Below are 13641 nucleotides of genomic sequence, written 5' to 3' on the forward strand. Positions count from 1 at the left end.
GTATATTTTTTAGATCCTTGATATGTTCAAGGAACTGTCCCTGTTGGTTCAAAAGCAAAGAACTCTTTCTCCAGGATGTTTCTTCCTAGAGGGATGCTAGGGAAGACAATGCCTCCGTCATCCCGTCTGTCTCGACAGTGATCGTTGTTTCTGTCAGCCAGTTCCCTTCTGCACCCGGGCCACCCCAGATCTCCTTGGGGGAAGGACAGAATTCCATTCAGCTTTGTCACCTTCACTGTCTGTCACGTGTGTGGTTGAAGCTGATGATAGCTTCTCTCTAAGGTGACTGTCAATCAATTCTTTCCTCCCTTGCTTCACCATGGAGTGGTAGAATCTAGTCCTCTCTCCCCTTGAATCTGGGCTGGGCTGTGATTCCTTGAAGCGATGGATTTGGGCAGAATGACTCTTAAGGCTGGGTCATAAGAAGCCTTGCAGTTTCTAGTTGGTTATTTTGGAGAGGATTGCCACGTGGTCTCTCTGAGGGAAGCCAACTGCCGTAACAAACTAAAAGAGTAAGAGTCCCGCTCCCTTGAGACCGCCATGCTGGGAGGAAGCCCCAGGCAGCCATGTGGAGAGGCTGCCAACCCGGCCAGGTGCCAGCGGTGTGACTGGAGTCACCTGCAGATGACACCAGTCTCTGCTGCTATTTCATGAGGGACCCCTGGAGAACCACCCAGAACTCTGAGAGACAGTGAAAATGTATTGTTTTAAATGAGAAAGTGTTGTTTCAAGTTTGGGGAGAGTCTGTTAGGCAGCAGTAGATAACCAGAACCAAGCCCAATAAATATCTGTGAAATGCACCATCGAGTTCCATGGATCCACCCTCAGAGACAGCACAGCTAAGCCTGGTGTCTCAGCCTCTGGACACACACATGCTCCCTGCAGCTGGGTGGTTGTGACAGAGTATTTATGCTCAGGATTAAAAGTGACTCTTGGGGTCATGAATTATTCCTGCAAAGTCATTAAAAATCCTTCATTAAAGACAGCTTTGCTTCATAAGAATCCATGTACAGAACTGGCTTCTGTATGTGAAGACTTGCATCTCCTGTGTGGCCAATACCACTTTTTTTTGCTTACAACACCACTACATATATTATTTCATTTATTTTTATGTGATGATGGCCCATCTTGTCTGGAAAAATATTTGAGGAGGCCTATTATTGTTAATAATAGTGGAGCAATGTCATAAGGGATTATAAATTATATGTTGTCATGAAAGCTAGAAATATCCATTTATCGGGAATGGGTGAGTAACTTCCTCCCCAAAAGGAGTTTCTTCATCATTTTTTAACCTTAAGACCAGGACTCAAGTCGTAAACAGAGATTGGTGGTTTGACCTGGGGTTCAAATCAATGTGTCTGTGTCTTTGGCAAGTAAAGGAACTTTTGCAAAAGCCTTGCAGATTTTCAGTGATTTTAAAACCACTCTTTACAACTATTTCCAAAAGCATTTAAGTCATAGTCCAATCCCCTCAAATCTCTGGAGGTACAGAAGCGCCAGTCCCTGTGTGATGACAGTGACGATGACAAGTAGATGTGGACTGAGACACGGACAAGAAGCTTGTGCCAGACAAGGGGAAGCAAGGTTTCCACCAAGGCCCTCAAATCTGCACCTACCCGGCATGGGAGACATTGGCTCAAAGTAAACCCCTGCCAGGAACAGTACTGTCTGCCGAACACTGTGTTACTTTTCCCAGGGTTTCTGGTCTTCCTCAATCAATAGAAATTGATCAGGGGCCAGACAAGCAATTCGGGCAAGGCTTTATCTGGGCTTCTGCAGCTGCAGTGAGACAGTTTCTCCTGCTTGGTCACTACCCAAGGGGAGTGGGGGCAAGCTGGTTTCTTATACGGGGTGAGAGGAGGGGTGAGTCCAAGGGTCAGACTGCAGGGTGTCTTAGGTGGTCTGCCCGCCTCTTTGGTGGTGTTGAGTGCAGGGGGCATGCGTAATATCCTACTTTTGCTCCTGGCTCTTCAGAAGTGGTTTTTTGGTCTTTGTGTATCTTGTTGTCCAGAATTTGCCCCAACTATGCATGCACACAGTTAGTTTTAGTCCCTGATGTTTTCTTTTTTATTTTGTTGCTGGAGAAAAGGTGTGTTCAGGTGCAACCACGGCAGCCAAGCATCCCAGGCCCCAGCCTCTCTCTTTGTTTCTCTGCTCCCTTAGTTCACGTGCGAAGGTATGGCTTTGGGTAGATTTTCCACCCGGTATAAAATGTGACCATCAGAACCAGGGCAGGACTGCCCTGCTTTACCCCTGGCAGAACTACTGTCTGATGTCACATTCTCAATGGGAATCGTCTCAGAAAGGATGAGGCAGGATGGGTGGCTTGGCCATGTGTGGTCTGAGTAGACAGGTCACAAGACAAATGCAGCAAGCCAGGAAGGCTGCTGTCATTCAAAATGATTATAATTACATCAGAAGAAGGCAGTGTCGCCTAGTGCTTTTGTGTGTAGAGACTAGAACCAGGCAGCCTGAGTTTACTGCTTGCTCTGTTGCTCTTTAATTATGTGACTTTGGGTAAGTTACTTCCTGTCTAAGGCTAGGCTGCTTTGGTGCTGTTATCAGTGATATAAAAGTAATCGTCATGAGATCTTGGCGTGTCATTAACAACCCCCTACGGGGTTACCATCCACGCACCACCACTCTCACCGTCCTGTCCCCTGCTCATCCCAGGAGAAGGGAGCTGTTGGGAAGTAATGTCCCAAGGCCCAGAGACCTTCAATCGCCATTTGTCCCCTTCCCCCCACTACAAAAGACCCTGATGCTGGGAAAGATTGAAGGCAAAAGGAGAAGTGGGCAGCAGAGGATGAGATGGCTGAATGGCATCACCGACTCAATGGACATGAGTTTGAGCAAGCTCCGGGAGTTGGTGATGGATAGGGAGGCCTGGCGTGCTGCAGTCCATGGGGTTGCAAAGGACACGAGTGAGCGACTGAACAACAACCCCACCACAAAGGTGAGGGGAGACACCCTGTGATCACTCAGAGGGATAGAAGGGTCCCGTCTGCCCATCCCCTCTGCTTGTGCCAGAGACCCAAGCCAAGAAGTCCTCAGCTTCAAGACAGCCACTTGCAAAGAGGTCAGCCAGAGTATTTCCTACTCCCTTGAACGATTCCGATGCCAAAGCAGAAAACCTTGGTCCGTCTCAGTTTGTGTCATACCAGCCTCCTCTAGTGCTGAGCTGGGGTCAAAGCCCACGTCTGCACACACCCCTAAATTTCTCCTTCTGTGCACCCCCCACCCCCACCCCCCACTGCCCAGAGGAGAGCTGCTGGGCTCCTCATCGGCCTTCACCTCCTCCAGTCCCTCAGCAGCCCCTGCCCTTGGCTCCCTAGAGAGGCCTCCATCTCTGCCCTTTCTCCATCTCTGCTGCCACCCCTGTGGTCCAGCCCACTTCCCCTCTTGCCCAAAGCACAGCTGCGGTTCTCCCATCTCTTCCTTTGGCTCCTGCATCCCTTCTCGGTGTAGTAACCATAAATCTCGTCCTGGCTGCTTTCCTATTTAAATCTCTTCAGTGATGCTCCATTTCATTTAAAGTTCACCCATCTCTTCTCCATGGCCCCTGAGGGCCTGCCTCCCGTCCTGTATCACATACCATGTCTGGGCCTACCGCATGGGCCTCCTCTCTTACCTTGGGGCTGTGCAGTGGGTTTGCCCTCCACAGTGTCCTCTGCGTCTGTGGAAGCCTGCCTTCTTGCCATCCTTCAAGATAAAGCTCACACATGACATCTCAAAGGGGCCTGGCTGGTCACCCGACCTCCCAAGCCGCGTGTATTATTAGGTCACCTCCAGTCTTATCACAAATCAGCATTCTTTCTTGAGAGCATTCATTTCACTTATTGTCCATCTTCCGTCGCCGTATGCACGTTCTTTGAGGACATACTGTTTCTGTAGCCTCAGTGTGGAACAAAGCCTGACCCCGTAGTAGCCGCACAATAAATAGCAGCTGAGGACATGTGTGAACACCCATGTGAACACCATGGATGATGCACTCCCTCCGCCAATCCTCACCGCTTGGCCCAGTGCCTTCTACACAGGAGACGAAGATCCTCAAGGCACATTCCCCGTCTTGAGAAGTTCTTATCTTAGATGTATACCTGTGAAACTACAGTTCCCCGGAGAAGGGAATGGCAACCCACTCCAGTATTCTTGCCTGGAATTCCATGGACCGAGGAACCTGGCAGGCTACAGGCCGTGGGGCTGCAGAGTCAGACACGACTGAGGGACTAACGCTTTCCCTTTTCACAACTTCAATAAAAGCAACAATGCCTCGGTGCCTAATGAGTGGCTACCTGGGCCACCTTGTGTATTCAAATGAAGTGGACACCGTCTCCCGCCGAGGGAAGGCTTCAGAGAGAAGTGCGCGTTGGAATTGGCAGAGGTGAGACTGAAGTGAAGACTTTAAAGAAAAAGCAAAAGTCTCGGGGAGGTGAGGAGGCAGCCCCAGAAGGAAAAGCAAAGTAAAGTGAAAGTCGCTCAGTCGTGTCCAACTCTTTGCGACCCCATGCACTATCCAGTCCATGGAATTCTCCAGGCCAGAATACTGGAGTGGGTGGCCTGTCCCTTCTCCAGGGGATCTTCCCAACCCAGGGATCAAACCCAGGTCTCCCACAATGCAGGCGGATTCTTTACTGTCTCAGCCACCAGGGAAGCCCAAGAATACTGGGGTGGAAAAGCACAAGGCAAATTGGGGAGGATTTGGGACGAGGTGGACGGGGCTGGCTCCAGGGGTCCATTAGGGCCCCCTGCCCACCCCCGTGAAACAGCTCAGGCACTTTGATCCACAGAAGCAAAAGGCCTGCTCCCCGAGTCTCCACTGCTGAGCCTGCATGCCGGGGACCTATCCTCAGTCTCTGAGATTGATCTCATGTGAAAAAGCACACACGTGTATATGAGCAAATGTGCTCACTGAGTGGACTCAGGCTACTTGCTAGAAGAAGATCCCCAGTAGATTCAAGTGTGCCAGCTATTTGTATTCCATTTTTAACATCTTCCAAATATTTTAGCAAATAATATGTTGTCCTTATGGGTAAAAAATCTTCAGGGAAGTCAAAAACAAGGTTGCATTGTCAACTTTAATTTCTTACATGTGATGCTTTAACTCAGGTCAATTCATATATTCTTTTTTCTAGTATCCAAGATCTATTTTGAATATAAAGTTTAATGATATAATAGAAGGCTTTTACTTTGTATATGGTTTTACTTATAGCAATTGTATTTTACATTAAATATCCAAAAGCTTAAAAGATAAAATTTTTTTCTACTCTGCTATTTTTCAACAGAAAAGCTCATGAGGTTGTTATACTTAGGCATTTAATTTTAGTTAAAATTATCATATTTCCTTATACAATTTCCCTCCTATTTTTCAAACCTCTAGAGGTATCACAGATGGTAGTTCAAATACCCCATAGATTCACATATTAAATGGAAATTATTAACATTAGTATTTAGCCACTGACATTTCAAAAGACACTGAAGACAATTCAATACAATTAAATTAGATCTATCAATGTTCAGTGAGAAGATGTTTGGAGTCAACCAGGCCAAAACTATGTTATTAAAACAATACTTTTATTTCTTAAAAAGATCACCTTGTGTGTGTGTGTGTGTGTGTGTGTGTGTGTGTGTGTGTGTGTATACAACTCTCTACCTTTTTACTGTGTGACCATGTTCCTTTTATTGGTTGATCTTCGTGAGAGAGTTATAAAGTAGACACGCAGGTGAGCCGGGCCACATTTTGGAGTGGCAGGGATTAGAGAGACCAGCAAGGAGATCTGAAGGATGCCAGACTGCCTTGTGCTTCAAAAGAATCACCCTCAGACTTTCTGATGTACCTTTTCCCTTGTTGTTCAGTCACTCAGTCGTGTCCGACTCTTTGTAACCCCATGGACTGCAGCACGCCAGGCTTCCCTGTCCTTCACTCTCTCCCAGAGTTTACTCAAACTCATGTCCATTGAGTCGGTGATGCCATCCAACCATCTCATCCTCTGTCATCCCCTTCTCCTCCTGCCTTCAATCTTTCCCAGCATCAGGGTCTTTTCCAGTGAGACAGCTCTTCGCATCAGGAGGCCAAAGTATTGGCATTTCAGCTTCAGCATCAGTCCTTCCAATGAGTTATTCAGGGCTGATTTCCTTTAGGATGGACTGGTTTGAGCTCCTTGCCATCCAGGGGACTTGGAAGAGCCTTCTCTAGCACCACAATTCAAAAACATCAATTCTAAAGCACTCAACCTTCTTTATGGTCCAACTTTCACATCCATACATGACTACTGGAAACACCACAGCTTTGACCATATGGACCTTTGTCAGCAAAGTGATGTCTCTGATTTTTAAAACACAATCTAGTTTTGTCGTAGCTTTTCTTCCAAGGAGCAAGGATCTTTTAATTTCATGGCTGCAGTCACCATTCACAGTGATTTTGGAGCCCAAAGAAATAAAGTCTGTAACTCTTTCCATTTTTCCCCATCTCTTTGCCATAAAGTGATGGAACCAGATGCCATGATTCTCGTCTTCTGAATGTTGAGTTTTAAGCCAGCTTTTTCACTCTCCTTTTTCACCCTCATCAAAAGACTCTTTAGTCCCTCTTCACTTTCTGCCATTAGGGAAGTCCTTTTCCCTTAACTCAGTCTATGAGAGAGACAGAGACGGGGGAGAGAGAGAAGCCTTAACTGTGATTATCCCATCAATTCTGTCTGCATCCGGAGAGCCAGCAGCTTCCATGGGCTTGCTATGCCGACAGATGCCCCAAAACATAGTCACTGATATGAAACAAGACAGAAACCAGCTTTCTTTCCCATCCACTTGCTGTCCCCAAAACAAACAACAAAAAGGAGAATGAACAGAAGAACCTCCTGGAGAATCCAAACAAGGTCAGTGCTGTCATGGTTTGCTATGTAGTAGATTTAAAAATCCCCCCCCCCCCCATCGACCCCAGTCTGCACATCTCCAGTCACACCTTGGAGGCCTGGGCCACCCCTCCGAGCTGGCGCCTGGCAGTAGCGCGAAAGAACCACCCTTGCTTGTCTTTGTGCTAAAAAGGAGGCGTGGGCAGTAACGGGTGGTGGGGGAAGCCAAGCGGGAAGTGGGTCCCTCCGGGCTGGGCGTGGTCACTGCTCGCTGAGTGCTGCTCAGTGTGCGCGCTCCGGCCAGCAGCATCGGTTCCCAGGGGAGCTGGTAGAAATGCAGATTCTCTAACAGGGACCTACTGAGTCGGCAATTCTGGGGGTCACTCGGAGGCACAGTCAGGCCTGGGGCCTGCGAAGGCAGGTGCAGTCCGTCCCCAGCGGTGCCCTCAGCAGCCGCTCTGCCGTGAGCGGTCCGACTTGCTGGACCGGCTCCTGGCCCGTACCGCCTGGCCTGTCTGCCCTCTTCCCGCCTCCCAGCCAGGCCGCCTCGTCCCTGCAAGTCCACTGTGACTCTGGGCTAAGGGCGCCGCCATCAGGCAGTGTCGGCCCCTCTGAGCCCAGGCACAGCCTCCTGGAAGAGCAGGGACCAGTGCTGGCCTCGGGACCGTCCTTAACCTCCCTGGGCACTCCTTCGCTCGCCTGTCCATCAGGGATTGGGTGAGGACCACCCGAGGCGGTCATTACCATCGCAAGGACCAGAAAGGGCAGCGGGGAGGACTGCCGCTGACAGGGAGCACCGATGACCACAGGAGACACATGGAGAGCCTGTCGCGGTCCAGGCTGAGGAGCTAGAGGGCCCAGGGCACGCAGGGCCTGGCGTTGGCACCGCTCACCCGACGCTTCTGCAGCAGTAGGTCAGGGGAGGGCCGGGGAGTCTGCGTTTCCAGCAGGTCCCAGGTGACGGCCTTGCTTCTGACCACCCCCTCCCCTTTGAGCAGTAAGGCAACGGGTGGTTGCGAACGAGCGCAGAGAAGACTGCTAGTTGATTCTGCACCCTGCCCTCGAGCCTGCCCTGTGCCCAGGCCCAGGCCCTGGAGCGACCCCCGACAGACAGCTTCCCCCGCCCGCCGAGGCCCCTCCGGCTGGCCTCTGGAGGGCAGGCTGGGACCCGAGCGAGTCCCCGGGTCCTGTGTGCGGGGCTCCCCCTCCCTGCCCAGGCCGTGCCCACCGCCCACAGGAGGACACCCACAGGGTGTGCCCTGCTCCGAAAACGGCGCCAAGCCCCGGACGTAGGTCCCCTTCACGCACTCATAAACAGCCAGATTCTTGTCTCTCCTCCCTCCCTCTTTCTCTCACCGCGTCTTTCCACAGCAACCACCCTGTGACCGTGATCACTGGGGCCTTTGAAAGCGATGGCCAGGAACATGTATCTTTGCTCAGAGAATTCAAGGTCTTGGAAACTGTACGGTCTCAGTGAACGACGTGGAAACCGTACAGTATATGTCAGTGCAGGAGCGATTTCCTGCCACGCGAGAACCGTGATCCGTGGCCCGTTCGGTGTCTTCACTTAAATCCTCCTTGTCTCTCCTCCTCAGCCCGAAGACATCGGACAGGCGCCCATAGTAAACGCCCCGGAAGGTGGAAAGGTCGACTTGGAAGCCTTCAGCCATTTTACAAAAATCATCACACCAGCAATTACCAGAGTGGTGGATTTTGCCAAAAAGTTGCCTATGTTTTGTGAGGTGAGGAGATTGCTTTTCCTTCTTTGTTCGTATTCCTGATTAGTTCCATTGAGTTCCTGAGTAGTACGTGTAATTTAATACTAATTGGTTGGGACTTAAGTCACATGAAAGCCACGGCCGCACGAAATGACAAGGCGCTGTCCCGCGTGTTTCCCCGCCTCCTCTGTCGGTCATCATCCGTCAGCTTATCCACGTGAGGCTGATGAGGGGCCTCTCCACTGCCCGCCTCCAGGCCCAGGAGACACGACAGCCTCACCTCCTCTCGGCCGGCATTGTGATGTCATGGGCGCCATGCTGAAGTCTGCCTCATGAAATCCAGTCCCTCTAACAGATTGGCAGCATAGCTTTTGTTAAGCCCACTTTACAGATGGGGAAAATTAAGATCAAAGAGATGAAGTCTCCCCATTTGGCATGGGGCCTTCGTTCCCCGAGTCTCTGTTATTTCCACTATGTATCTCAGCAGGTCAGCTTTGTGCTGGTTTCTTCATCCTCAAGAATAAGTGAGATGGTGGGGGGTGAGGGACGTCCCTGGCTGTCCAGTGGTGACACTCGGCACGTCCCCTGCAGGGGGCATAGGTTTGGGCCCTGGGCAGGGACTAAGATCCCGCCTGGGATTCTCCAGGCAAGAACACTGCAGTGGGTTGCCATTTCCTCCTCCAGGGGATCTTCCCCACCCAGGGATTGAACCCACGTGTCCTGCGTCTCCTGCATTGGCGGGTGGGTTCTTTACCACTGAGCCACCGGGGAAGGCCCGCTCTAAGGAACAGATCGCCCATGATTTAGGTTATCTGCTTTTACAGGGTCTTTAGTGCATATCTGATTTTTCAATAATATAAATATTCTGCAATGAGCATTCTGGTACCTATGCCCTGTTCACAAAACTGCCTGTTTCCTAGGGCAAATCCCAGAAGTGGAATTTAAGGACCTAGGCTGCTCCTTTGAGGACTTTCTATGCGTTGCCTAATTGCCCTCTAGAAAGTGTGTCTGCAGTCCCCTCTGTGCCAAGGACTCATTTCCTCTCACTCCAGGTGTCGGCTCTTGTTTTGGGCGCTGGGTTGAGTCTGTTTTCCCGACCCTCTCTGAGTGCTCTGTTTCTGGGCTGTGTCCTCTTTTCTCCGTCCTTGGTGTCTGAGGAAAAACTGGAGTTGGCTACTCCTATGAGGCGAGCTAGCCTATCAGTCCTATGTTCCCCTTGGAATACCCACCAAAAAAGTTTTCCAGAAAATGTGAAGCTTAAGCCACCAGCCACTGAGCGCTGTGGAGTGAATGAAAGAAAAGAATCCACTGCCACCACCAGCAACAAACGCACCATGGGCTGTGTCCCTGGCGAGGGTGAGAGCCAGCCCCGACCTTCCAGGTCCGAGTGTGGCAAGCTGCTCCCTTCAAGCTTCCCTCGGGAGTTTAAGCCTGCTTCAAAGTCGTGATTCCATCTCTCTTTCAACCTTGCTGTTTTGTAGTCTCCAAATTGAAAATAAGTCAGGGGAGGCTATTTTGACAGCAGCGATGCATTTTTCTGGTGCTGTGGCCTCCTGGAGACCTTTACCCTTTGACACTTTTTTTTTAAAATCTTTTGGTGGCGCCGCGTGGCATGTGGGATCTTAGTTCCCCACCAGGGATCAAACCCATGCCCTCTGTATTGGAGGTGCTGAGTCTTAACCACTGAGCCACCAGCGAAGTCCCTGTTGACACTCTTTGGAACCCCAAAGAGGGCAGTGAACGGCGCAGGCCATGAGCTACCTCTGGAGTGTGCTCCAGATCCCAGGTGGTCTCCAGAACCAGAAGTTTCTGCCAGCGGCAGTTTGATCCACCTGCTGTTCAAGTTGCACTCAGGGTAACTTTCTGCTGAGACCTGTGCCAGCCCACCAACCAAGGGCTTCGAAAGCTCTGAAATGGCTGCTGGCAGAGCTGCCAAGAGCACGCATCAGAACCGTTTCTTGAGTGCAGGGCCCGGGCACTCCTGCCAGCCGATGGAGCACCGCACCCCCGGGGGGCAGGCAGGTCTGTGGGCGCCCCCCACGGGGCCTCTCCACAATGGAGGGCTCTTAGGTGACTTAAAGACTGTCTGCCCACACGGGGAGACAAACCTCACCCTAAACCCCTCTTTAAAGAACAGGCATCTGGCCTAGCTTTTAAACTGCTGGAGATCCCTGACAAATCTTGACTCTGCTTTTATTTACGTATGAACTCACAAACAGGAAGTTTTCAAAAGAAAACTTCTACTCCATCTATCATCAGACTTGGCTATAAAGATGGGGCCGCCCAAGTCTATGCACTCTGTGACAGCTAAAAACAACTAAAATCAATGGTTTTATCAGACTAGTCATTTCTCTTTGCTACTCTGTGTCCGTGGTTCTCGAGGGGGTCCCTGAACCAGGTGCGTGGGCATCACCTGGGAACGTGGGCGCGTGCAGACCCTCAGAGGCGGGGCCAGCGATGCGTGTTTATCAAGCCCTCGGTGTCGGTGATGAGGCTGCAGACAGGACCTCTGCCCTCGGCAGTGAAGCCAGCGTTCGCCCACTCCAGCCAGCTGTCCACTTGCCTGTGGAGGCGCTAGCCAAGTTCCCGTCTCCTGTTCCCTACTAGGCCCTGAGGCCAGGAATCCAAGATGTAATTGAGGAGTACTAATCAGAAACTAAATAAAAGCAAATCACAGTCATTTTGCTTAATGAGTAGAGGGGAGAATTCACATGAATGGATTCCAGAACCAAACACAAAGTGCCTTTTACTCTAGAGAAAAAGCAGAGCAATTTGAAATTAAACAGTAAGGCAGGTAGGCTGAGTCAGTAGGCTGAGTTAGTTAGTATTTCATATATATATATATATATGAAATATTTTAAAGGTATTTTAAAGGTAATTCCATAGTACTGATTTGTCACATATAGTCACCTGAATTGAAGTAGTTGTGTTGCGAAGATCATTTCTCAAAAAAGAATTGGAACCTGCTTTAATGAAAAGATAGAAATTATGTGTCATTTCATATTCATTGTTTATGGAAACTTACACCCAAATCCCTCAGAGAGTGAGCTCTCCTTTTCCCTTGACCTTGTATTCTGACAGAGCTGGCTTCCAACTCTCTCCTCACCCACACTCAGGGACCCCCTAGCATGTCTCTCAATCTCTCAGAGTCGTGATTTCCACACCTGTCAATAAAATTGGAATTAGAATATTTACCTCACTGTATTGTTGCAAATGTTAAACAAAGTGATGCATGTCAAACTTAGCCCAATTCATCAAAAACACCCATTAACTAATAGTGTTTCAAACTACTTTGATAATGGCATTTAATTAAACATTCTCCCCCTCCAGAAAATCAAACTCTAATTTTTTTTAAGTTTATTATTAACATTATCAGTTCAGTTCAGTTGCTCAGTCATGTCCAACTATTTGTGACCCCATGGACTGCAATACACCAGGCTTCCCTGTCCATCATCAACTGCCGGAGCTTGCTCAAACTCCTGTCCATCAAGTTGGTGATGCCATCCAACCATCTCTTCCTCTGCCATCCCTTTCTCCTCCTGCCTTCAATCTTTCCCAGCATCGGGGTCTTTTACAATGACTTAGTTCTTCATATCAGCTGGCCAAAGTATTGGAGTTTCAGCTTCAGCATCAGTCCTTCCAATGAATATTCAGGACTGATTTCCTTTAGGATTGACTGTTTTGATCTCCTTGCAGCCCAAGGGACTCTCAGAGTCTCCTTCAGCACCACAGTTCAAAAGCATCAATTCTCTGGCACTCAGCTTTCTTTATGGTTCAACTCTCACATCCATACATGACTACTGGAAAAAACATAGCTTTGACTATATGGACCTTTGTCAACAAAGTAATGTCTCTGCTTTTAAATATAATATCTAGGTTGCTCATAGCTTTTCTTCCAAGGAGCAAGCATCTTTTAGTTTCATGGCTGCAGTCATCATCTGCAGTGATTTTGGAGCCCAAATATATAAAGTCTGTCACTGTTTCCATTGTTTCCCTATCCATTTGCCATGAAGTGATGGGACCAGATGCCATGATTCTTAGTTTTCTGAATGTTGAGTTTTAAGCCAACTTTTTCACTCTCTTCTTTCACTTTCATCAAGAGGCTCTTTAGTTCTTCTTTGCTTTCTGCCATGAGGGTGGTGTCATCTGCATACCTGAGGTTATTGATATTTCTCCTGGCAATGTTGATTCCAATGATGAAGCTTGTGCTTCATCCAGCCCGGCATTTGGCATGTTGTACTCTGCATATAAGTTAAATAAGCAGGGTGACAGTAATGTTATCACATTATCACAAATCCTAACAGGACACCCAGATGAGTTTAAAATGAGATTACAACACTGGAAAAGAGATCCAGTGTGTGCAGTAATTCTGATGCTGGAGACTCTGAGAACATAATAACCCTAGGAGCCAGGAGGTCCAGATTCTGGGCTCACCTCTGCCTCTGATCCACTGGTTGACTCTGAGCAGTTATGACATCTCCGGGCCTCAGAGGTCACACGTGTCTGTAAGAGACCTTCTAGTCCTCTGCCTTTTAAGAGATTCAAGGAGTACACGTGCTTCAAAGAACAGAGCAGCGCAGTCGCCAGCTAACCGTGGCCTCGGCCCTTAGAGCTCCCGGACCAAAATGGCGGTACACTTAGGGAGGTCTCAGTTGCTGGCTGTTCCAGTATTCCTGGGCTTCCCTGGTGGCTCAGACAGTAAGGCATCTGCCTGCAGCATGGGAGACCTGGGTTCTGGCCTGGTTGCCCTTGCAATGCAGGGGGTGTGGGTTCAATCCCGGGTCAGGGACCTAAGATCCCACACGCCATGCAGTGCAGCCAAAAAAAAAAAAACTGGTGAAGAGTATGAACAGTGTGGGTGCTCAGTCGCTCCAGTTGTGTCTGACTCAGCACAGACTCTCTGTGACCCCATGGACTGTAGCCCGCCGGGCTCCTCTGTCCACAGGGATTCTCCAGGCAAGAATACTGGACTGGGTTGCCATGCCCTCCTCCGGGGGATCTTCATGACCCAGGGATCGAACCCGTATCTCCTGCATTGGCAGGCAGACTTCTTACCACGAGTGCCCCCGGGAAGCCCA

The 13641-nt window shown here is 49.5% G+C and overlaps 1 protein-coding gene and 1 long non-coding RNA gene across 11 annotated transcripts in view; one reads left to right on the forward strand and one right to left on the reverse strand.

Moving 5' to 3' along the window:
• Nucleotides 1-13641, forward strand: part of THRB (thyroid hormone receptor beta) — a 407560-nt gene that overhangs the window by 384871 nt on the left and 9048 nt on the right. For all 10 annotated transcript variants that reach the window (XM_065947527.1, XM_065947531.1, XM_065947530.1 and 7 more), the window contains one exon: nucleotides 8441-8587. In XM_065947527.1, coding sequence (XP_065803599.1) covers nucleotides 8441-8587 — 147 coding nt within the window. The remainder of the gene's footprint in view (nucleotides 1-8440; nucleotides 8588-13641) is intronic.
• LOC136176876 (uncharacterized) overlaps nucleotides 1-13641 on the reverse strand; it is a 72938-nt gene that overhangs the window by 4809 nt on the left and 54488 nt on the right. The gene's annotated exons all lie outside the window — the stretch shown is intronic.

The sequence above is a fragment of the Muntiacus reevesi genome, chromosome 10, assembly GCF_963930625.1.
Source record: "Muntiacus reevesi chromosome 10, mMunRee1.1, whole genome shotgun sequence".
Lineage (NCBI taxonomy): Eukaryota > Metazoa > Chordata > Mammalia > Artiodactyla > Cervidae > Muntiacus > Muntiacus reevesi.